General features: G+C 45.0%; 1 protein-coding gene across 1 annotated transcript in view; it reads right to left on the bottom strand.

Moving 5' to 3' along the window:
- Nucleotides 1-853: 853 nt before the first annotated feature.
- Nucleotides 854-23,779, bottom strand: part of LOC111150480 (G antigen 10) — a 30,744-nt gene continuing 7,818 nt past the window's right edge. The window contains exons 4-5 of the mRNA XM_022507948.1: nt 18,835-18,845; nt 854-1,033 (exon numbers count right to left, since the gene is read on the bottom strand). Coding sequence (XP_022363656.1) covers nt 854-1,033; nt 18,835-18,845 — 191 coding nt within the window. The remainder of the gene's footprint in view (nt 1,034-18,834; nt 18,846-23,779) is intronic.

The following is a 23,779-nucleotide window of genomic DNA, read 5'->3' as shown; positions in this document are numbered from 1 at the left end:
GCTTGTACCATTCCAACGGCTCTTACCACATAGTACCTCAGATGTATTTTTTTTAAGGGGTTGGAGCAGAACCAAAGAGCAAGAGTCCCTGATACTTTCTTTTTAAGATTTTATTTATTTATTTGACAGAGAGAGATCACAAGTAGACAGAGAGGCAGGCAGAGAGAGGGGGAAGCAGGCTCATTGCCGAGCAGAGAGCCCGATGCAGGGCTCGATCCCAGGACCCTGAGATCATGACCTGAGCTGAAGGCAGAGGCTTAACCCACTGAGCCACCCAGGCACCCCACCTCAGATGTATTTTGTTAACTGTCTTATCTGTCCTAATGAAAGACAGGGACTCTAATGCATATCTGGAACTCCTCCAGCATTCCCAGCACGGTAAATTCTGGGCCTCAAAGATATCTGATAAATGAATGAATGAATGAATTGAACTGAATTGAATTGAACTGAATTGAATTGAACTGAATTAACTTGAATTCCTGTGGTTGACCAAAAGGTGGAGATCAAATCACAGCAATGCTGTTTTAAAGTTTAGCCAGGCTGGGACAGACTAGATAGGCAAGAGAAGGAGAAACTAGAAAGAGGCTGCAGAGGAACCAATTAAGGGACCTGTGATTATCATGGAATGAGGAGGTAAAAGTAGAGATCCAGATGGTGGAACTGGAACTGGACAGGAAATAGCAAACTAGAAACGCATTGCATGCAAGTCAAAACATGGGGCCTGGAAGAGATAAAGAATAGGGTTTTAATTTGGGAGACAAAACATGGAGGTGCCCTAGACACAAATAAGCAGATAGCAATTGCCAAACTGTTTCGTGCTTTTCTCCATTTTTTTGGTAGCTTTATGGTTTTATTAACACAAATATGACATGCACATGAGCTGTCTATTCATTTCTTCACTGCGCAGCGTGGCATTGGGATTGGTGACGCTGATGGACAGCTGGGCTGCTCTTTCTACAGTGGCTTGGCGGTTCTTGGAGGAGACGTTGTGAGCAGCGTGGGCGCAGTAAGATTTGCTGCACATCAGCAGCACCTGAGATAGATTAGGAACTTCCGGAAGCCACTGGGCAGTGTGTGCTCTGCTTTCTTGTTGCTTCTGTAACTGATGTTGGGCATCAAGGTCAGGCCCTTGATTCTTCTGTGCACCCTATTGTCAATGCCTCTGGGTTTCCACCAGTTGTGCTTAATTTTGACCTTAATTTTGATCAGTCTGACAGGTGCCGGATGAACTCTTTGGTCCTCTTTTTGTTGTTGTTGTTGTTGTAAGTTTGAGCCCTATGTTGAGTGTAGAGATTACTTAAAAATAAAATCTTTTTAAAATAGATTTTATTTATATATTTACTTGACAGAGAGAGAGAGAGAGAGAGAGAGAGATCACAAGTAGGTAGAGAGGGAGGCAGAGGTGGGGGGGAAGCAGGCTCCCCATTGAGCAGAGAGCCCAATGCAGGGCTCTATCCCAGGACCCTGAGATCATGCTTGGTCCTCTTTTTAATGATCTTGGGCTTCACAAGGGTTCTGAGGGCGGCCATGATACCAAGTAGGAGACGGCTGCCATCTCCACAGGCAGCACAAAGGAAGAGACTGCTTTCCTCCTTTTTGATTAAAGTTGTAAGATTAGCTAATAATTATTCATTTTTTAAAATTTGTTGAAAGGTCTTGGAAATCTCTGAGGCACAGAAATGCAGGCTGTGTCCCCAGGAACCCTGCCCCGCACCTCCTCTCTCCCCACACCAATGTTCTGTGGAGACACTTTTCCAAAGAAGACATCCAGATAGCCAACAGACACATGAAAAAATGTTCCATATCACTCATCATGAGAGAAATACAAATCAAAACCACAATGCTATGCCACCTCAGAGCAGTCAGAATGGCTAAAATTAACCAGTCAGGAAGCAACAGATGTTGGCCAGGATGCGGACAAAGGGGAGCCCTCTTCCACTGTTGGTGGGAATGCAAGCTGGTGCAGCCACTCTGGAAAACAGTATGGAGGTTCCTCAAAAAGTTAAAAATAGGGGCGCCTGGGTGGCTCAGTGGGTTGAAGCCTCTGCCTTCGGCTCAGGTCATGATCCTGGAGTCCTGGGATCGAGCCCCGCATAGGGCTCTCTGCTTGGCGGGGAGCCTGCTTCCCCCTCTCTCTCTGACTGCCTCTCTGCCTGCTTGTGATCTCTGTCTGTCAAATAAATAAAATCTTTCAAAAAAAATTTTTTTTAAAGTTAAAAATAGAGTTACCCTAAAAGTCAGCAATTACACTACTAGGTATTTATCCAAAGGATACAAACAGAGTGATCTGAAGGGGCACATGCACCCCAATGTTTATAGCAGCAATGTCCACAATAGCCAAACTATAGAAGGAGCCCAGATGTCCACTGACTGATGAATGGATAAAGAAGATGTGGTATGTGGGGGGGTGGGGGGGTGTGTATGTGTGTATATTATATTCCATTACATATATGGTATATATGTATAGAGGTGGTATATGGAATATATATACATATAAATACACACATGGGGCGCCTGGGTGGCTCAGTGGGTTAAAGCCTCTGCCTTCGGCTTGGGTCATGATCTCAGGGTCCTGGGATCGGGCCCCACATGGGGCTCTCTGCTCGGCGGGGAGCCTGCTTCCCCCTCTCTCTCTGCCTGCCTCTCTGCCTGCTTGTGGCCTCTCTGCCTACTTGTGATCTCTCTCTCTCTGTCAAATAAATAAATAAAATCTTAAAAATAAATAAATACACAAACACACATACAATGGAATATTACTCAGCCATCAAAAGAATGAAATCTTGCCATTTGTGTGATGTAGATGAAAACTAGAGTGTATTATGTTAAACAAAATATGTTAGAGAAAGACAAATATCATATGATTTCATTCATATGTGGAATTTAAGAAACAAAAGTGATGAACACAAGGGAAGGGAAGGAAGAAATAAAATAAGATAAAAACCAAGACAGAGGCAAATCATAAGAGACCCTTAACTCTAGGGAACAAACTGGGTTGCTGGAGGGGAGGTCGGTGGGGGGCATGGGTAAATGGGTGATGGGCACTTGTTGTAATGAGTGCTGGATGTTCTATGCAAGTGATGAATCACTAAATTCTACCCCTGAAACTAATAACACACTATATGTTAACTAACTTGAATATAAATAAAATCCAAAATAGTAAAAAAAAAAAAAATAGCCCAAAGGTAGGTGCACACCAAATGGCCAATAACTGATGAATGGATAAACCAAATGTGGTTTATCTATGCAATGGAATATTATTCAGCCTTAAAAAAGAACGGAGTACTGATACATGCTAAAAAGTGGGTGAACCTTGAAAGCATTATGAGAGAAACCAGTCACAAAAATCACAACTTGTCTGATCCCATTTATATGAAATGTTCAGAAGAGGCAAGTCCATAGAGACAGAAAGTAGATTAGTGGTTGCCTGGGGTGGTGGGGAATAAGGGCTAACTTCTAATAGGCATGAAGTTTCTTTCAGGGCGGACAAAATTGGTCTAAAATTAGATTGCAGTAACAGTTGCCTGACCTTGTAAATACATTTAAAAACCACTTTTCAAAGGTGAATTGTGTGGTATGTGCATTACCTCTTAGTAAAGCTATCTTTTTTATTTTCCAATTTAAGTTTTTAGAACCTCTTACTCTAGGGCAGTGGTTCTCAGTGGACAGCAAGGGGATGATTTTGTCCCCCAGGTGCCATTCGGCAATATCTAGAGACAGTTTTGATTGTTCACAACCAGGGGAGGTGCTCCTGGCCTCTGGTGGCTAGAGGTCGGGGACGCTACTAGCATCCTACAAAGCACAGGACAAGGCCCCACAACAAGGAAATATCCGGCCCCAAATGTCAACAGAGACTTGGCTGAGATCAAGGGTTTAAGTGCTTTAAAATAAAAATGACCGGGGGCACCTGGGAGTCTCGGTCATTAAGCATCTGCCTTTGGCTCAGAGTAGGATCCCAGAGTCCCAGGATCGAGTCCCACATCTCGCTCCCTGCTCAGCAGGGAGTCAGCTTCCCCCTCTGACCTTCACCCTACTTGTGCTCACTCTCTCTCTCTCTCACTTGTGCACGTGTGCATGTGTGCAGGTGTGTGCACACGCATGCTCTCAAATAAATAAAATCCTTAAAAATATAATTAAATTAAAATGACTGTTCCTAATACTCTCATCGGGGTTTGTTGTTGTTGCTCTTTTATGGCATTTGTTACCGACCCTCACCCCCATATACCTGTGGGGCTCACGAGTTGCCTTACATGTTTTGCAACTGGCCTCTCAGGGGTAAAGCAGCCATTAGGATGCATGAATTCATGTTTATAGCAGTGATCAGCTTCTCCCCTCTCATAATGGTTGGAAACCTCTTCAGGATTAGTCAGAGCTCTTGAAAATAGTTATGCAACAGTTTTTCAAGATAGTTATGGTTCTACAAAATGGAGATCTTAACATTCTAACTAAAGTACCTAATTTAGAAAGTAAAGAAACATCCCTATGTTATAGTCTAGAGAAGTTAAATCTATGCTTTCAAAAGAGACCTTACATGAAATGCATGCATGAGTCAGCAAGTGTATTTAGTGATATATATTCATACAAAAGATGCATTATAAAGCTAGGGGAAGTGGCGAGGCTGGGCAAGTTATTCACCAAATGAAGGCGAGTGCCTATGGAAAAATTTTGTGACAGGCAAGTTAAAGTAAGCTGAGGAAAGCCACAGGGCCAGCCCTCTACAGGCACACCTTGTTTTTTTATTTGTTTGATTGTTTTTAAAGATTTTACTTAATTATTTATTTGACAGAGAGAGAAAGACAGCGAGAGAGGGAACACAAGCAGCGGGGAGTTGGAGAAGGAGAAGCAGACTTCCCGCTGAGCAGGAAGCCTGATGTGGGGGCTCGATCCCAGGATACTGGGATCATGACCTGAGCCTAACGCAGAAGCTTAACCACTGAGCCACCCGGGGGCCCCTGTTTGTTTGTTTTTTAAAGATCTTATTTATTTATTTGTGAGAGAGAGAGAGCGCACGAGTAGGGGGAAGGGCAGAGAGAGGGCGAAAGCAGATTCCCCACTGAGCAGGGAGCTGGTCGCCGGGCTTGATCCCAGGACGCTGAGATCATGACTGGAGCTGAAAGCAGACACCTAACCGACTGAGCCACCCAGGTGCCTCTGGGCACACCTTATTCTATTGCACTTTGCAGTGCTTCGCAAATACATACAACATTGGGAGGCTGGAAGGAAACGTTTGTTTTCAGGAGTCAGCCTCCCTTCCCTGTTTTACTGGTTTCCCTCAGGGACACTTCTCATATGCCTAGAAGTCGTGTTCTTTTCACCTTACCCCTATCACACTTCTAACAAAACCACTTCTCCAAAAACAAAGTTCTGACATGATCTTCACCTGGATGGTTGATAATGTCTAAATTTTACATAGCCCAAGGGTGTGTGTGTGTTATAAATGTTATCAGAGCCTTTAGCCAAAGGAATGAGAGTGTAAAATTGGAAACTTGAGACTTGCTAGATAGGGCTATGGAATTAGCACATCACAGCAACAACAAGGATAAATCTAAAAATAATTATGCTGAGGGAATGAAGCCAGATGAGAAAGAATATATACAGTATGATCCCATTTATATAAAATTCTAGGAAATACAAACAAAGAGCCGACAGTGGTTTCATGGGGATGGGACAGTAGGAGCAAAGGCTGGGGGGGAGGAATTCCAAAGGAGGATAAGGAAACTATTGGGGGAGATGCATACGTTCACTATCTCGATTGTAGAGATGGTTTCGCAGGTGTATGTATATGCCAAAACTCATCAAATCACCTATACTTTAGGGGCACCTGGGTGGCTCACTTAGGCATCTGCCTTTGGCTCAGGTCATGATCCAATGTCCTGGGATAGACTCCCGCATTGGGCTCCTTGCTCAGCTGGATGCCTGCTACTCCCACTCCCTGTGCCACTCCCCTTGCTTGTGCCCTCTGTGGGTGTGTGTGTGTCAAATAAATACACAAAACCTTTTAAAAAAATGAATAACTGGGGCGCCTGGGTGGCTCAGTGGGTTAAGCCGCTGCCTTCGGCTCGGGTCATGATCTCAGGGTCCTGGGATCGAGCCCCGCATCGGGCTCTCTGCTCAGCGGGGGGCCTGCTTCCTCCTCTCTCTCTGCCTGCCTCTCTGCCTGCTTGTGATCTCTCTCTGTCAAATAAATAAATAAAATCTTTAAAGAAAAAAAAATAAATAAATAAAAAATAAAAAAATGAATAACTGAATGAAAGGGAGATGGTTTACAGTGAATTAGCTAGGCTAATGCCTCTCGGTGCAGCCAATACCCCTCCTCTGGGAAGTCAATACTGCCCCCCTCGACCGCTTGGTTATTCATCTTGAGACCCTGTGCGCAAACTCATTTCAAGGACCGGCTCAAAAGCACCAACCAAATTTGTCCTCCCAGAGCCCTGGTTGTGGAAATGATCAAACGGTGACCTCAGAGTGTTGGCTTGCGATGGGTTATCCCTGCTGGAGGGGGAGAAGGTGACAGATGCCTCTTTTCCTCCCCACAACCATACCAAATGGGAGCCTGGCATGTTGCCAGTGGGTTGAGGCTTTAGGGACGTCACTGGGATACCAGCACCCCCTTCCTGTGTGGCTGCCGATTCTGCAATTCATTCAATGCTATGCTCTAAGCTGCACAAAATCTTTTCTTTTGCGTGCAAGCCTCCCACCTATTTCAAGTGTCTTGAGGCTTTGGCAAGAAGCAACTGGAACCAGAAGTTCCTGCTTTACTGCGGGCTCTGAAACAGCAGCCCAGCCCTCAGCCCGAGGGTTCATCAGAGGGTCCCAGACTGAATCCAAGAGCAGGTGTCACAGAGGTCTCTTCTCCTCACCTCAAAAAGGCTCCTCTTCTCAGAAACCAGAGATCTCTGAAGGTTGGGACACAGTCCAATGCCCAGCTCAAACAGTCAGGAGGAAAGCTGAATTTTTTACTTCCTCAGCTGGGCTTACATAAAGCTGCAAAGTCTGGTTCTCAGTCCTGGACCCTGTATCCACCCCCCTCAAAGTGAAATAGTGTCATCTCTGAAATTCTCCTTAACTCTGCGGTTCTCACTCTGCAACCGTGATAACTTCAGTTAAATCGGTTCACACTCCATAACAGTCTTTGTGAATAATTGCAGCTGCTGTGAAACAGGAAGCTTTTTATGGAGGGAAAAGCTCCAACTTGGATGTTAATGAAGTTATGTCAAAATAAAACCCCAAATGTTTATTATAGGCGGGGATGATCAGTCCTCACTTACGCATTGTGTACCTACTGTGTACCCAGCTCTGTGTTGCACTGCACCCAGAGGGATGCCAAAAAAAAGAGGGGGGTGTCAACCCTTTTTCTTGCTTTAAGAGATCCCAAACTCTAGCACGAATGAAAGGATGAAGGAGTTTAGGAATTTAGGAAGCATAAGAAGAGTAGGTTGTTCCATTCACATTGCGAAGGGCCAAGATGATCAGAGAGACAGATGATCAGAGTGACTCAAGAGCTAATCCGCAGGCAAGTTTACAGGACTGGGTGTGGAGCCTCTTCTTTGGGGCAAGTCAGGTACGAGGCCAAAGTCAATGATGAATTACCAGACAGAACAGCACAAATGATGACTGTCAGGAATGACAGACGTGATAGCACTATTGGTTCTACGGGTATTAGAAGGATGACTAAGGAAATATGAACAACTTTGCACTAATAAATCTGACAATGTAGATAAAATGGACAATTTCATCAAAAGAAAAAATTACCCAAGCTCACTCAAAAAGGAATAGGTAACTAGATAGCTTCATTGGCGAATTCTACTAAATACTTAAGGGGAGGGGGCGGTTGGCTGGCTCAGTGGGGAAGAGCAAGGGACTCTTGATCTTGGGGTCATAAGTTCAAGGTCCACCTTGGGTATAGAGATAACTTAAAAATAATAAAATCTTGGGGCACCTGGGTGGCTTAGTGGGTTAAGCCTCTGCCTTCGGCTCAGATCGTGATCCCAGGGTCCTGGGATCGAGCCCCGCATTGGGCTCTCTGCTCAGCAGGGAGCCTGCTTCCCCTTCTCTCTCTCCCTGCCTCTCTGCCTACTACTCCCTGCCTCTCTCTCTCTGTCAAATAAATAAATAAATAATCTTTAAAAAATAATAAAATCTTTAAAAAAGAAATAACTAGATGGCTTCACTGGCAAATTCTACCACATACTTAAGGGGGAAAATACCAATTCTACGTAGATTCTTTAAAACTGAAGAGGAGAAAATACTTCCCAACTCATTCTATGAAGCTGGCATTACACCCCGACACAAAAATCAGACGAAGACATTAGACAAGAAAACTACAGACCCAGGTTTTTGTAATCACAGACACAAAATTTAAAAATTTTAGCATACCAAAAATAAATAAATAAATAAATAAATAAAAATAAAAATTTTAGCATACCAAATACAACACTATAGTAAAAGGTAACACATCATGAGAGGCTGGTTTAACATCTGAAAACCTATGCTCTTTCGCCATGCTAACAAACGAAAAGAAAAAAAATGATATGATCATTTCAACAGAGGTAGAAGAAAGCATTTTAAAAACTTCAGCATTGATTTCTGATAAAACCTCTCAGCAAACAAGGGACAGAAGAAACATTACTCAGCCTGATAACAGGCATCTGTGGAAATTCACAGCTAACACCATACTTAATGGTGAAAGACTGAATGCTTTCTCTCTGATCTCAGAAACAGGACAGGGATTTCCGCTCTCATCACTTCTATTCAATACTGTACTAGAAGTCGGAGCCACTGCGGTCAGGTAAGATAAAGAAATAAAAGGCATCCATATTGGAAAATAAAAAGTAAAAAGTTATTACGATCACCTATATGACCATCCATGTAGCAAATACAATAGAAGCTATATAAAAAAAAAGCTAACGAAATGAAAAATTCTAAACAAAATTTTGGCAAATTGGAAAATGAAATTAAGAAAACAATTCTACTCACAGTAGCATCAAAAATAGGAAATACTCAGGTATAGCTCTGACAAAAGATATGTAAAACTTAGACACAGAAAACTACAAAACGTTGCTGAGAAAAAAGAAAGACGTAAATAAGTAGCCAGGTATACCATGTTTATAGATCAGAAGACTCAGTATTGTTAAGATATTAATTCTACCCAGACTGGTCTATAGATTCAACACAATCCACTCAAAATCCCAGCAGGGTGTGTTGGCTTTTGGCTTTGGGGTTTGTCCGGGCAGCTATTAACAGTCCCGTTCCTATGCATTCTCCAGAAGAGGAGTATAATGTGGGGATTTCACTTTTTTTATTTTTAAAGATTTTATCTATTTATTTATTTGACAGAGAGAGACACAGCAAGACAGGGAACACAAGCAGAGGGAGTGGGAGAGGGAGAAGCAGGCTTCCCACTGAGCAGGGAGCCCAATGCAGGGCTCGATCCCAGGACCCTGAGATCATGACCTGAGCTGAAAGCAGATGCTTAATCACTGAGCCACCCAGCGCCCCAGTGTGGGGGTCTTAGAGCCATGTTAGAGTCCATAGGGCAGACAGTCGTAAGTAGAGGCAGTTACCTAATAATAGCTTTTCAGCAGTCACTCTGATATAGAAAGAGAGAGATCAGCGTGGAATTCTAAGAAAGAGCTAATGACAAGCACCACACTGGGGTCATGGCCCACAGCAGCTAGCCTGACCTGGTCTACTTCAAGGGCTGGAATGGTGAGGGGACCTGAGAGGAGAGTGAGTCAGCTCCAGCCAAACTTCTTGCCAAGTTCTTTGAGTTCTGACTCTTGTATTCCAAGGCAATTTCAGACAAGTAACAGATGTAAACAGACTCTTTTCCCAGTCTTCCCTTGTCATAGAGAAATGAGCTTCTGGTAAATGACAGCATCCTGATTAAAACAAACAGGAAGCATTCAGAAATCTTGACAGAAAGAAAGCAAAATTGTATACTGAAGGCTGGGCAGATGGAGCCCTTCCTCTGTGTGATGACCCATATTAACACAACCAGAGAAAGTTATCTGGAAGAATACTCTCTCTGTGAGTTATCAATTTGATCAAGAGTTAGGTTCATTTGCATATGCTCGCGTTCATTTTTAGAGTTTGCTTTTTTGTCCCATACTTCCACTTTACTTTTATTTCTGACTATATAGCCTCCCCCACTTTATTATGCATCACAAGAGGAAATGTTGGAAATATAATGTTGTGAACACAAGCGTTTGTTGTTGCCTTTAGAGAAAATTAATGTGGTAGGCAACGCTCTCAGGTCCCCTCCTTCTTCCAGAGCTTTATATTATTGCTCAATAAACTTTGCTGCCCACCAAAAAATATTAATATTTAGTTTTAAAACTAGATTGCAGGGATGCCTGGGTGGCTCAGTGGGTTAAGCGTCTGCCTTTGGCTCCAGCCATGATCCTAGGGTCCTGGGATCAAGTCCCCCACTGGGTTCCTTGCTCAGCGGGGAGCCTGCTTTCTCCCTCTGTCTGCTGCTCCCCCTGCTTGTTCTCCCTCTCTCTCTGACAAATAAATAAAATCTTTTTAAAAAATAATACTGGATTGCAGTGTGGTTTCAAGATAAACCTGGTTTCAGGTCCTTAATGTATTTCTGGAATTAACAGCAAAAGGAAAACCCACATGGGGGGATATCCAATCCCGAAAGCACCAACTGCTGAGGGCCCGGGCTCCTCTAAGGAGCCCTGTTCTGTGGTCCTGGAGTTAGGGGTAGTCGACCAGGCAGGATTTCTGCTTAATATAGTGAGTTCTGTGAAATTTCCCTAAATCCCAAATCCAACGATGCAATTTTAGCAGTGGAGAGAACGAATGAATGGAAGCGCTGCAAGAAAGAGTGCGAGGGGACGCGCACCTGCTGGGCTTGTGACTGAGTTTAGGATGAGCGGGGAACACACGAAGTCAGCTCCCAACACCGTTGCACTAAGAGGCAGAGCATGGCTATGAGCCAGTAATCTCTGAATTTGGCTTCAGGAGTACCACCTTCAGTCCCTTTGGCAAGTTAACACACTGATGCACGGAGACGGGATTCGAACTTGCTCACCATCACGAAAGCCACACTACCACAGGCCTCGAACTCCTGTCAAGCATCCACCGCGCCTGCGCCCAGTGGAGCTGGGCGCGTGACCGGGGCGGGGCTGACGTCCCTTCTGCGCACCGGATAACCATGGGATTGGCGAAAGCTCGGGCTGACCAATGAGATCCCAAAACGAGCCTTGGGGCCCGCTCCCTTCTCCTGGGATCCAATCGCTAGGCCCTGCACGCGCAAACCACCGATTCAAAGTCAAGGAACCAAGAAGGGCGGGGCCGAAGAAGCTGCGACGCAAGCCTGGGAAAGGTGGGGGTCTCGGTCGTATAACGGGTGCTTACCTGGGACTTGGCTGGGAACCGGGAGAATGAGCAGGGGTTGCGAACGGTCAAGGAAGTGTCACTCCTGCCTCCATCGGGGGCTTGTGCGCAATCCCCTTGTGCGGGGGTGGTAGCAGCCCTTAGGGCCTCTCCAGCCCAAACAATGGTTTGTTCCAGAATAGACGCCCTCTACCCAGTGGTACCTCCCAGATCTGACTGTTCCATCTCTACCTCCCTGAAGGGGTATTACCTGGGAGGACGGTTCCAACTTGAACTGTTCCTCCCTACCTCCTGTAGTCCCCCTAGTGGTGTGATCAAGGAAGCTTCTTTGCAGATATCGCGTGAACCATCCTCCTCACCCCCCACCCAGCCCCCCGCTCTGCAGTGGACCCTTCCATTCCGGTCTCCCCGTGACACATACACACCGCCCACGGACGTCCCCAGATGGACCGTCCCCGGCCCAGACCTTGAAGATCTCGCAGAGGCAAAGGCCAGAGAATCCAACCACCCGCCTCAAAGCTCCCAGTCCAGGAGCGGGCTGAGGATGTTGGTAATTGTGGACAGCATTGTGGCAACATCTGTCAAAATAAAAACTGGAAACTTCCTCCACTGGAATGTCAGCTCCACCAAAGCACGAACGTGTGCCTTTTAGCTCCTTGATGTCTCCCCAGCACCTAGAGCAGTGTCCATCACTTACTAGGCACTCTTTAGGTGCTCGTTGAATGAGTAACTCCTTTGACTCAGCAATTCTACTTATAAGATCGTGTGCCAAAGAAACACACGTGTGCACACAGCTGCGTGTCCAAGTTTGGGGTGAACAAACTACCGAGAGAAAACACTCTAAATGACTATTTATAGCTAATGATTTGCAGAGTAGAATTAATGACTGGGGTTCATGTTATACCAGACCTGGATAGGATACAAAATGAATGGGCCCCTTTACCTGCAGGGATGAGGGGGAGCACCTTCTACAGAACACGCAGTTAACAGGGAACAGCAGGTAGAATGGGTGCACGCGTGCGGAGAGAAGTGTGCAGCTCCAAGAGGCTAGTGTCTGACACCTGTGGGAAGAATGGGGGCTGGGCTTTGTTGGCCTCAGTTCTGTCTCCACATTGCTCCCAGGGCTCTCCTAGATGAGTAGCCTTGGGGAGGACTAGCTCTGGCCTGGGACAGGACAGGTTTCCTGCCCAAGGATGGGGACTTAGCCATAGGACCACACTTTAAGAAAGACGGAAAAGCCTGGGTGGCTCAGTCGGTTAAGCATCTTCCTTTGGTTCAGGTCATGATCCAAGGTCCAGATCGAATCCTCATCGGGCTCCCTGCTCGGCGGGGAGTCTGCTTCTCCCTCTGCCTGTGCTCTCTCTGACAAATAAATGAACATAATCTTTTTTAAAAAGCTGTAAGGAGGGCGCCTGGGTGGCTCAGTGGGTTAAGCCTCTGCCTTCGGCTCAGGTCATGATCTCAGGGTCCTGGGATCAAGCCCCACATCGGGCTCTCTGCCCCACATCGGGCTCTCTGCTCCACAGGGAGCCTGCTTCTCCGTCTCTCTCTCTGCCTGACTCTCTGCCTACTTGTGATCTCTCTCTGTCAAATAAATAAATAAAATCTTAAAAAAAAAAAAAGCTGTAAGGAAATAACTTTGGAGGGTAGTGCTATTATCAGCTTTGCCTTCCTTTCCCTTGGGTCCCTTCTTAAACATCCCTGGGCTGGACTTTTAATTCAATGCTTCATATTTTTTTTTCACTACCAAGCATTTATTGAACATTTATTATATGCCAGGATGTGTTCTAAACTCTTTATACATATTAACTCCTATTATACTCCTTACAACAACCTAATGAGGTAGATAGTGTTGTTTTCTCCGTTTTACAAATGAGGCATCTGAGAAACAGAGAGGTTTAGCGACCTGCCAGAGGTCATACAGCTGGGAAATCATGGAGCCAGGATTCAAACCAAGACCATCTGGATCCAGCGTTCCATTCTCAAACCTACATACTGCAGTGCCTTTCCATTTCTTTGTTGTGCTTGTACATATGTGTGAGCCTCCTACACTAGACTGGGACACCTGAGGGTTTGTGGGTGCCTTGGGTACTGCCAGATTTCCAGCAGTCAGGATGTACCTGATATTGTGTGGGCATCCCCAAGCAGATGCTCACTTGGTGGCTAACCCCTCCTGCTTCCACCTTGAAGCAGACATCCAGAGTGTCTTCAGTGTGGGCACCATGGGGAGTGAGCTTCTGTGCACCTTGACCCCAGGAAGAATGTTCCGGGCAGCTGAGAGAGGCTGAAGGACCAGGACCCCATTTGGACTAACAGTCAGGTCAAAGTTTCTATAAGTTCAAATAACTTTTTTTTTAAAAAGATGTTATCTATTTATTGGTGAGAGAGAACATGAGCAGAAGGGAGAGGAAGAAGCAGGCTCCCCACTGAGCATGGAGCCTGATGTGGGGCTCGATCCCAGGATCATGACCTGAGCTGAAGGTAGATGCTTAACTGACTGAGCCACCCAGGCACCCTGATCACCGCAGTAAGATTTGTTAAAATCTATCACCTCAAATAGTTACAATTTTTTCTTATGATGACAACTTTTTTTAAAAGATCTTATTTTTTTCATTTAGTTGACAGAGAGACAGCGAGAGAGGGAACACAAGCAGGGGGAGTGGGAGAGGGAGAAGCAGGCTTCCTGCTGAACAGGGAGCCTGATGTGAGTCTCAACCCCAGGACCCTGGGATCATGACCTGAGCCGAAGGCAGACGATTAATGACTGAGTCACCCAGGTGCCCCATTATGATGAGAACATTTTTAAGACCTAATCTCTTGACAACTTTCAAATACATAGTACAGTATTATTAACTAGAATCACTATGCTGTACATTAGACCTCCAGAGCTTATTTATCTTATAACTGGAAGTTTGTATTTTGATCCCCTTTACCCATTCCCCAGCCCCCCACCTCTGGCAACCACCAATTTGTTCTCTGTTTCTATGAGTTTGCCTTTTTTTTTTTTTTTTTAAGAATCCACATATCAGTGAGATCATACAGTACTGGCCTTTCTCTGTCTGACTTACTTCACCTAGCATATTGTCCTCAGGGGCCATCCATGTTATTGTAAATGGCAGGATTTCCCTCTTTTTATGGCTGATCCCAAGTACTTCATAGGTGCCTGCTCATTTAATCCTCACTAGGCCCCCCTAGAAGAAAACCCGGTCGCCCATGAGACCACTCGGGCCCAGACAAAGCAGATAACAGACTTGGGTTGTCCGGCTGCCTTGGGGCACAGCTGGCCAGAGGCTAAAAAGCCCATAAGGACAGCCACAGGAACACTAATGTGATCATGAGGCCCCAGCCCCTCCCGGGTGCCCTTCTCTGTGCTCACAGCCCCAGGCCTGCACAGTGTCATCCTGCCTCCTGATGGGACACTCACTGCAGCTCCTCCTCTCAGAAAACCTTCCCTTTACCCTCAGCCCTGAGGGATTCATTGCCCGGGACTCCCAGTCTGGGGCTGGCAGACACGGGGTGTACCTGAGGCCCCGTGACTAGGGCTCGAGGAGGGGGATAAAGAGGCTCTGGGGACAAGTGAAGAAGGAGACGCCTGGTGGCTTGCAAGTGGTGATTTGGGAACAGATACGTTAAAGGGCCCAGAAGTCCTAGTCCAGACTTTTCCACCATTCACACTCTGCTGCTCATTCCCCACCCCAGATGCCCACAGGAAACTGTCACTCTCCATGGCTGCCTCCTGCTCACCCTCAACAACGGAGGCCATTTTAAGGCGAGAGGGGTGGACAGGGCTGTGGATGGTTCTACACTGGTTACAGAGCTTTGTGAGAGGAATCCCACATGTGTGTCGAGGGTCATAATCTCCTAAATGATGTGGATACATAAGCCCTGAGTTATATAGATTAAACCACAAATATAAGACACCACATTCTGTGTTTGTGTGTGTGTGTGTGTGTGCGTGCACGCACGGGCACACGCACACACACACCAACATGTATGGGAAGGAGAGAGAGAGAGAGAGAGTCAGAGACACAAAGGGAGCCACGGCGCCAAATAGCCTCTCTGTAGGTCCAATACTGACAGAGGTCTGGCCGCTAGCGGACCCTAAAAGCCATCCTACAGTTCTAGATCCATAAAGGATCCACTTTAAGGAGGCCTCCCCCGACCCTTCCAGGGGTCATGGTTGTTAACTTGAGGCAGTGATTAAATGCACGGAGGATGGACAAAGCCTGATTTCTAACCCTGACTCCTCCACTACTCCCCATCTGCGTGCCGTTGGGCAAATCCGAGAACCTTGCTAAGCCTCAGACTCTCACTTGGAAAATGTGGCTGGGGGCAGCTCTAATCCACACAAAGCTCAGGATAAATGGTAACTGTAATTATCAACACTGACAGTAGCGTTACTAGTATTCCTAGGGGTCCTCGACTGTTGCTGCACTTTTCTCCTTTGTGAGACAGGGACCTTGCTACTCTCTGAGCCAAATCTCTTCACCTCTGTGGACCAATCTGGGGACAGTGACAGCCACCGTAAGGGTTACTAGAGGGAAAGGAGGTGTGGTACACAGAACACTAACCACCCCCCCAAAGATGCTCACATCCTAATCCCCAGAGCCGGTGAAGACGTCATGTCACATGGCCAAAGGGACTTTGCAGGTGGGATTAAATAAATCATCAAAGTGGGGGAAATTATCCTGGATTATTTGGGGGTCCCCAGTGTAATCACAAGAGTCCTTTTAAGTGAAAGAAGGAGGCAAGAGAGTCCGTGTCCATATGACCATCATTGGGGTCATAACAAAATTTTAATAAATTTAAAACAACTGAAAAAAGGCATAGTATGTTCTCTAGCCATAACAGAGCTAAACTAGAAATTGATGACAGAAAAATAACAGACTACTCCTCAAATGTTTGACAGTTAAAGACACGTACACATAACCTACAGGCACATGAAAGTAAGTTGCTAAGCAAATAAGAAAATTTTGGGGGGGCACCTGGGTGGCTCAGTTGGTTAAGTGTCTGCCTTCGGCTCAGGTCACGATCCCAGGGTCCTGGGATTGAGCCCTGCCTCGGGCTCCCTGCTTAATGGAGAGCCTGCTTCTCCCTCTGCCCCCCACCCCAAGCTTGCTTGCTCTCTCTCGCTCTCTCTCTCTCTCTCTCTCAGATAAAGAAAATCTTATCTTTTAAAAAAGATTTTAAAACTGGGGGAAGGGCATCTGAGTGGCTTAGTCGGTTGGGCGTCTGCCTTTGGCTCGGGTCATGATCGCAGGGTCCTGGGATCAAGCCCCAAATTGGGCTCCCTGATCAGTGGGGAGCCTATTTCCTCCTCTCCCTCTGCCTGCCACTGTGCCTACTTGTGCTCTCTGTATCTCTGTCAAATAAATCAATAAAATCTTTTTTAAAAAGCTGGGGGAAACTTAGCAAGGTCTCTTCTTTCAGATTCTTCTCAGCATCCTTGTGTCTTCAGAGAGAAGGATGCTTTTTTCCTCTGAGTATTGGGGGGGCACCTCTCACATAAGAGTCTCATGATCTGTTTCAGGGGAAAAAGGCAAGGGGAAGGTCGGAGTGACCTTCCTGCTTCTGCTGTTTTCTCACACTCCTTCACCTTAAAATATTCAGTATGCCAAGGTGCTGTGTTTTAGAGTAGCATGTCCTGATCCCCCTCGAGGCCACCAATCAATGATCTAAGCTACCATATTATGAAATCAGAGACATATAATCAAACCTAAAGCAAGCTAAAGGAAGGAAACTATAAAAATAAGAAAATAAATCAAGAAAAATTAAAAAACAGAATAACAATAGAAAAAAAATCAATGAAGCCAAAAGCTACTTCCTTGGAAAGATCAATAAAATTGTCCAAACTCTAGCCAGACTGACCAAAGACACAAATACAAGCAAAGCACAAAGAGAAGACAAACTACCAATTACAAATGAAAGAGACATAGAGAGGGAAATGGGGGGCTTAATGTTTAATGGGTACAGGGTTTCAGTTTTACAAAATGAAGAGAGTTCTTGGGGCCCCTGGGTGGCTCAGTCGGTTAAGCATCTGCCTTCAGCTCAGGTCATGATCCTGGGGTCCTGAGATCAAGTTCCCCACTGTGCTCCCTGCTCAGCGGGGAGTCTACTTCTCCCTCTTCCATTCCCCCTGCTTGTGTTCCCTCTCTAGAGGTGTCTCTCTGTCAAATAAATAAATAAATAAATAAGATCTTATAAAAAGAGAGTCCTGGAGATGGATGGTGATGGTTCATAGCAATGTAAATGTACTTAATGCCACAGAACTATACACCTAAAAATTGTTAGAGTGGTAAAATTTATGCCATATATATATATATATATATTTCACCACACTTTTTAAATACATAAGTAATTTTAAAAACACAGAAGTGCCCAAAGAAGACTGTTGCAATGAAGGAGGAGGCCCTTTCTTTACCCACAGCTACTGCAAATATTCATCCTTCAAGTCCTGGAATTCCAGGTGCCCATGGCTCTTGGAGGAGCTGGTACCTCTTTTTGGAATTGATCCCAGGATTCTGCCTCTTGATGCCCAGCAGACACATCTAGCAGTCTCTGGTTCTCCTGAGGTCTTTGTCCTGGTGACATAGAGTAATTTGTGCAGTTATTTACCTTGCCTGGGACTATGATCCCAGCAGCTTAGATAAGTATCTCTTCTCCAAGGTGCCCAGGCTGGGGGAGCTGACCCCTCTTCAGGATGACTTCTGACCCAGGAGCACAGCTCCTGATAAAGGCCTGGGACCCAAAGCCTGAGCAACAAAAAGAGATTTCCCAACACCTTTAATGGGCAGACTGCTGTCTAAACAGACCAAGCAGATAATCTGGGATTTATCTTTTCCTGTAAGAAAAAAAAAATCTCCCCACCTTTCGCATCGCCTGCCATTTCTGTTTTCCCTTTGAGTGCCCCTTCACCCAAATCTCTGAATCAAAGACAGTCATCAAGTGACTTGGGGGAAAACAGCAGATATCAGCCAGTTTTTCCTGGCTTTCAGCTTGCCCCGAGTTTGAGTTTCGCTTAGTTCAAAGAAAACACTCCAGCTAAAGTCAATACACCCAAAGAATTCCTGCTCCCCATGAGCCACCTTTTGTCCTTTTCAGAAACACTTAGGTTATTGTCAAGGCTTAGGAACACCGGGGTTTGTAAGGAAAACACACAAGGCCAGTGCTCCTTAAACCCTTCCACTGGGAAAGGAAAGAGGTTTCCAATATTTTGTAGAAAGTTCCCATAATATTGGTATCAGAACCCAACAGGGGAACTGAATCAGGTAAGCTATATGTTTATATTTTAAGCATTCATGAATTAAGAAAAGGTAGAAAAGTAGATTCTTTTTGCTTTGTACCTTTTAAAAGTTGTTACTGGGGGCACCTTGGTGCCTCATTTGGTTGGGTATCTGTCTTAAGCTCAGGTCATGATCCCAGGGCCCTAGGATCGAGTCCCCACGTGGGGCTTCCTGCTCAATGGTGACCTGCTTCTCCCTCTCTCTCTGCCTGCCCCTGCCCTGCTTATGTTCTCTCTCTGTGTGTCAAATAAATAAAATCCTTAAAAAAATTGTTACTGAAGTAAAGAAAAGTAGATTTTTCTTTTTCTTTTTTTTTTATTTTATTTTTTTTTAAGATTTTATTTATTTATTTATTTGACAGAGAGAGGTCACAAGTAGACGGAGAGGCAGGCAGAGAGAGAGAGAGAGGGAAGCAGGTTCCCTGCTGAGCAGAGAACCCGATGCGGGACTCGATTCCAGGACCCTGAGATCATAACCTGAGCCGAAGGCAGCGGCTTAACCCACTGAGCCACCCAGGCGCCCCTATTTTTCTTTTTTTAAAAAAACATTTTATTTATTCATTTGACAGAAAGAAACACAGCGAGAGAGGGAACACAGCAAGGAGAGTGGGAGAGGGAAAAACAGGCTCTCCATGGAGCAGGGAGCCCGATGCAGGGCTTGATTCCAAGACCCTGGGATCATGACCCAAGCCGAAGGCAGACGCCTAACGACCGAGCCACCCAGGCGCCGCAGAACATGTGACTCTTGATCTCAGGGTTGTAAGTTCAAGACCCAGGTTGGGTATAGAGATGACTTAAAAAATAAAATAAAACCTTTTCAAAAAATAAAAAAATAAAGTCTTAGTAAAAGTAATCTAGGATTAAATTAATAAACCTTCCAGACACTGAGAACAGAGAAAATAGCAAAAGAAAATTATTTTAAAAAAAGGCAAGAATGATCCTTTAAAAATGAAGGGCATGAGTATCCAACACAAATGAATAAAAACACATACAAAGGTATATTACCGTAAAATTTCAGAAAATAAACAAAACCCTAAACAAAAAGATCACAAACAACCCAACAAAACATGTACAGGAAATCTGAACACACAAGAATATACATGGATGAAAATTAATGCATATAGGCTCAACGGGTTGAGCAAATTAAAACTCCAAGAAGTTACCATTACACAGCCATTTAGAATGGCTAAATTTAAAAAGACTGACCCCCAAAAGTGTTGGGGGATGTGGAACCAACTAGAACCCTCATGCACTGCTGGTGGGAATGCCAATTATACAGTCACTTTGAAAACTATTTTGGCAGTTTGACACTAATGCTGTTTAAAAAAAAAAAAAAGGAGCTAGGGGTGCCTGAAGCCTGCTTCTCCCTCTCCCACTCCCCATTTTTGTTCCCTCTCTCGCTGTGTCTCTGTCAAATAAATAAATAAATAAAATCTTTAAAAAGAAGCTAAATAAATCAACTCCAGATGAATTAAAGAAAAAGAACTTATGGGCCAAGAGGAGCAAGGAAAATTGTTTATGGTGAATGTGATTTAACACAGAAGACAATATTAAAAGCAAAAAGAGGAGCGCCTGGATGGCTCAGTGGGTTAAAGCCTCTGCCTTCGGTTCAGGTCGTGATCCCAGGGTCCTGGGATTGAGCCCCGCGTCTGGCTCTCTGCTCAGCAGGGAGCCTGCTTCCTCTTTTCTCTCTCTCTGCCTGCCTCTCTGCCAACTTGTGGTCTCTGTCTGTCAAATAAATAAATAAAATCTTTAACAACAACAAAAAAAAAAGCAAAAAGAGGAGAAGTACACAGGGTTTCAAAGAGTCCAGGGTTGGAAAGTTGCTGTACCTTGAATAAGAGAGTTATCTTCTCTTATCCACAATTAACTCATCTACAGAATGAGAATAATGGAGCAGTAAGATTTTTTTTAATGGAAGAGGAATAATAACAGAGATTGAAATGTATTTATAGTGAAACAGCACCTAGAGCATGCACATATTCCCCTAAGGGAAGCCATTCCTGACCCCCTGGGTTACAGGGCTCTCTCTCCTGTGTTCTGAGCGCCCTCTGGCTCCCTGCATGGCTGTCATCAAATTTGCTCCGTCATTATATTGTGGATGGTTCTCTGATCATTAACCATGAGTTGTTTGAGAACTTATCCCGTGTGAATCATTCCTATGTCCTCAGAGCCTGCCTAGCCCAGAACAAGGAGCCTGATTCCCAGCAAGCGCTCAAAGTTTTTTTGGGGGGGTGGTGGTGTTTATTTTTAAATTTATTTGACACAGAGAGAGAGAGCACAAGCAGGGGGTATGGCAGGCAGAGGGAGAGGGAGAAGCAGGCTCCCCGCTGAGCAGAGAGCCCAGTGGGGCTCGATCCCAGGACCCTAGGATCATGACCTGAGCAGACATTTAACTGACTGAGCCACCCAGACATCCCTGGTTTTGGTTTTGACTTGGTTTTGGTTTTTGTTTGAGTGATAAGGATGACACATGCTACTCACCTCATCAAGTATAGCCAGTGATGGGGTTCAGGACACATTACCCCAAAACATGGTACCTTGGCCCATTGCATACTTTAGCTACAGGAATTCAAGAAACTGAAGGGGCAGGCAGGATTTTCTAACCTTTTCCTGAAACAGGTCTTAAGACCCTCATGCGAAAGGTGCCCTTTTTCACAGGGAAGGAGTATCCTTGGGCACCTGGGTGGCTCAGATGGTTAAGGGACTGCCTTCAGCCCAGGTCATGATCCTGGGGTCCTGGGATCGAGTCCCACATCAAGCTTCCCCTGCTCTGTGGGGAACCTGCTTCTCTCTCTCCCTCAGCCTGCCACACACCCTGCTTGTGCACGCACGCTCCCACATTCTCTTTCTCTCTCTCTCTCTTTCTCTCGGTCAAATAAACAAAAATCTTAAGAAAAAAAAGAAAAGGGAGCATCCTTCTCTCCAAAAACACTAAAAGGGATCCAAGTGAAAGGACTCTGGTGTTTCCCCTAATTTACTACACTAGGTTCATAACTTTTCTTGTCCTATCACGTTTTCCCATGACTTTCCACTCTTCATCAAATCTAGCATAAAAATGCTCAGGTTTAACCACCTCCTCAGGTCATGTAAAACTTATTAAATAATTTTTCTCTTCAAAGTCTGTCTTTTGTTCCTGCTACTTGATCAGATCAGCCCTCATCTAAGGGATGCATCATCAGCTCATTCACTGAAGTCTTCCCATATACAAAAGGGTAGATAACCAAACCAGACTCTTTAGTAAATGTCTTTTGGATCAATGCAACAGTGTGGTCTGATTATCTTAGTTTTTTTTTCAAGGATTTTATTTATTTGACAGAGAGAGATCACAAGTAGACAGAGAGGCAGGCAGAGAGAGAGAGAGGGAAGCAGGCTCCCTGCTGAGCAGAGAGCCCGACTCGGGGCTCGATCCCAGGACCCTGAGATCATGACCTGAGCCAAAGGCAGCAGCTTAACCCACTGAGCCACCCAGGCGCCCCTTATCTTAGTTTTTAAGTGTAAGACCAGTCTGCTTATTTTACTATTAAGTACTGAGGTACATGTCACCCAGCCTATCAGCAGGATCACATATACAAACCCAGACCAGTGGACATGGGAATCCAGTGACCTCTCTCAGTCTCCTCTCCTGCCCTGGTTTTCCTCCTGCTTCCTGGCCACCCCACTCACTATTTTTTTCCTGGATCCCTTCCCTGTCTTTCTCCTTTGCACTTCAACTGCTTTTCTGTTTGTCTGACCCACCAATGTGATGGTCCCCAGAGCAAACAACGTATCTGTATATTCTCTCATTCATCACAGCAATCACTGTAATTCCTATTTTACAAATGAGGAAACACAGGGCCCCTGGGTAGCTCAGTTGGTTAAGCATCTGCCTTCAGCTCAGGTCATGATCACAGGGTTCTGGAATCGAGCCTCGAACTGGGCTCCCTACTCAGTGGGGAGTCTGCTTCTCCCTCTCCATTTGCCTCTCTCCTAGCTCATGCTCTCTTGCTCTCTCCCAAATAAAATCTTTTTAAAAGATGAGGGAACAGACCTAATGCATGCCCAAAGGATTTAAATGCCTTTCACACCATCACAGTGTCAGAGCCAGGACCAAAATCCATGCCTAGTTCATGGCATAGCCCATAAGGACATAGAGGAGGTAGGATCCAGGGCTGTTTTGCCTCAGCCAGTCCCCCTGGTTCCTTTTCCTTTTCTTCTTCTGAGGCCCTAATTTTTTCAACCACCTTTACAACCGGGTGAACTTTCACCTATTTTGTGGCAAATGGGGATCCCCTACATTTATTCTTTGTATCTGAACCTTGGAATTTCAGTCCTTTGTGGTCAGGAAACATTATTAAACCTCTGTGAGAGGGAGAATTAATCATTGCTTTATGTAATACCCTGTCATTCCCTAAGCAAGGTAGATTCTAAGTAGGGTGTTCTTTCAGAATGGTTTTAGGCTTCTTTTTAGAGCTTGTTTTGTGGGGGAGTAAAGCTACAAATGGGGTCTCAGAGCTGTAACTTGCTGTCATTGTGTATAGAAATAGGGGTGTAAGGTTGAAATCAGGCAGTTAAGGAAGATTCTGAGCAAGAACTATTAGGCAAATGGGAGATTTTGTTGGAAGAAATTTGTGGCTGCTCCATCTCTGAATAATTTTAAAGGACAGGAGATTTTACCATAAGGCTTGGGGCACAAGTTCTTTTCTCTGTCTCACCATAAACAATTGTCTCAAATGGCTTTAGTACTCTGTAGCTCTATTTTTCTGTAGCACAAGATCATGATGTGATTTTTAATTTTTTTTTTACCCATGATTTCATCTGGGGCACCACATGAGGTCTGTTTGGCAATTAGGAAACCCTTCAAGATAAGAACAAAGCTTTTTACACCAAATTATACACACACACACACACACACACACACACACAATATTCACATAAATGGGACACCTGGGTGACTCAGTCGGTTAAGCATCTGCCTTTAGCTCAGGTCATGATCCTGGGGTTCTAGGATCAAGCCCTGCATCGGGCTCTCTGCTCAGCAGGGAGTCTCCTTCTCCCTCTCCCTCTACTGCTCCCCCAGCTTGTACTCTCTCTCAAATAATAGAATCTTTTAAAAATACTTACATAAATACTAGATTGTAACTAAAATCATCATATATGCCATCAGTTCTTCCT

Source organism: Enhydra lutris, unplaced genomic scaffold, assembly GCF_002288905.1.
Source record: "Enhydra lutris kenyoni isolate GAN:26980312 unplaced genomic scaffold, ASM228890v2 scaffoldscaffold23, whole genome shotgun sequence".
Taxonomy (NCBI): Eukaryota; Metazoa; Chordata; class Mammalia; order Carnivora; family Mustelidae; genus Enhydra; species Enhydra lutris.
This window is presented reverse-complemented; position numbering and strand designations above follow the sequence as displayed.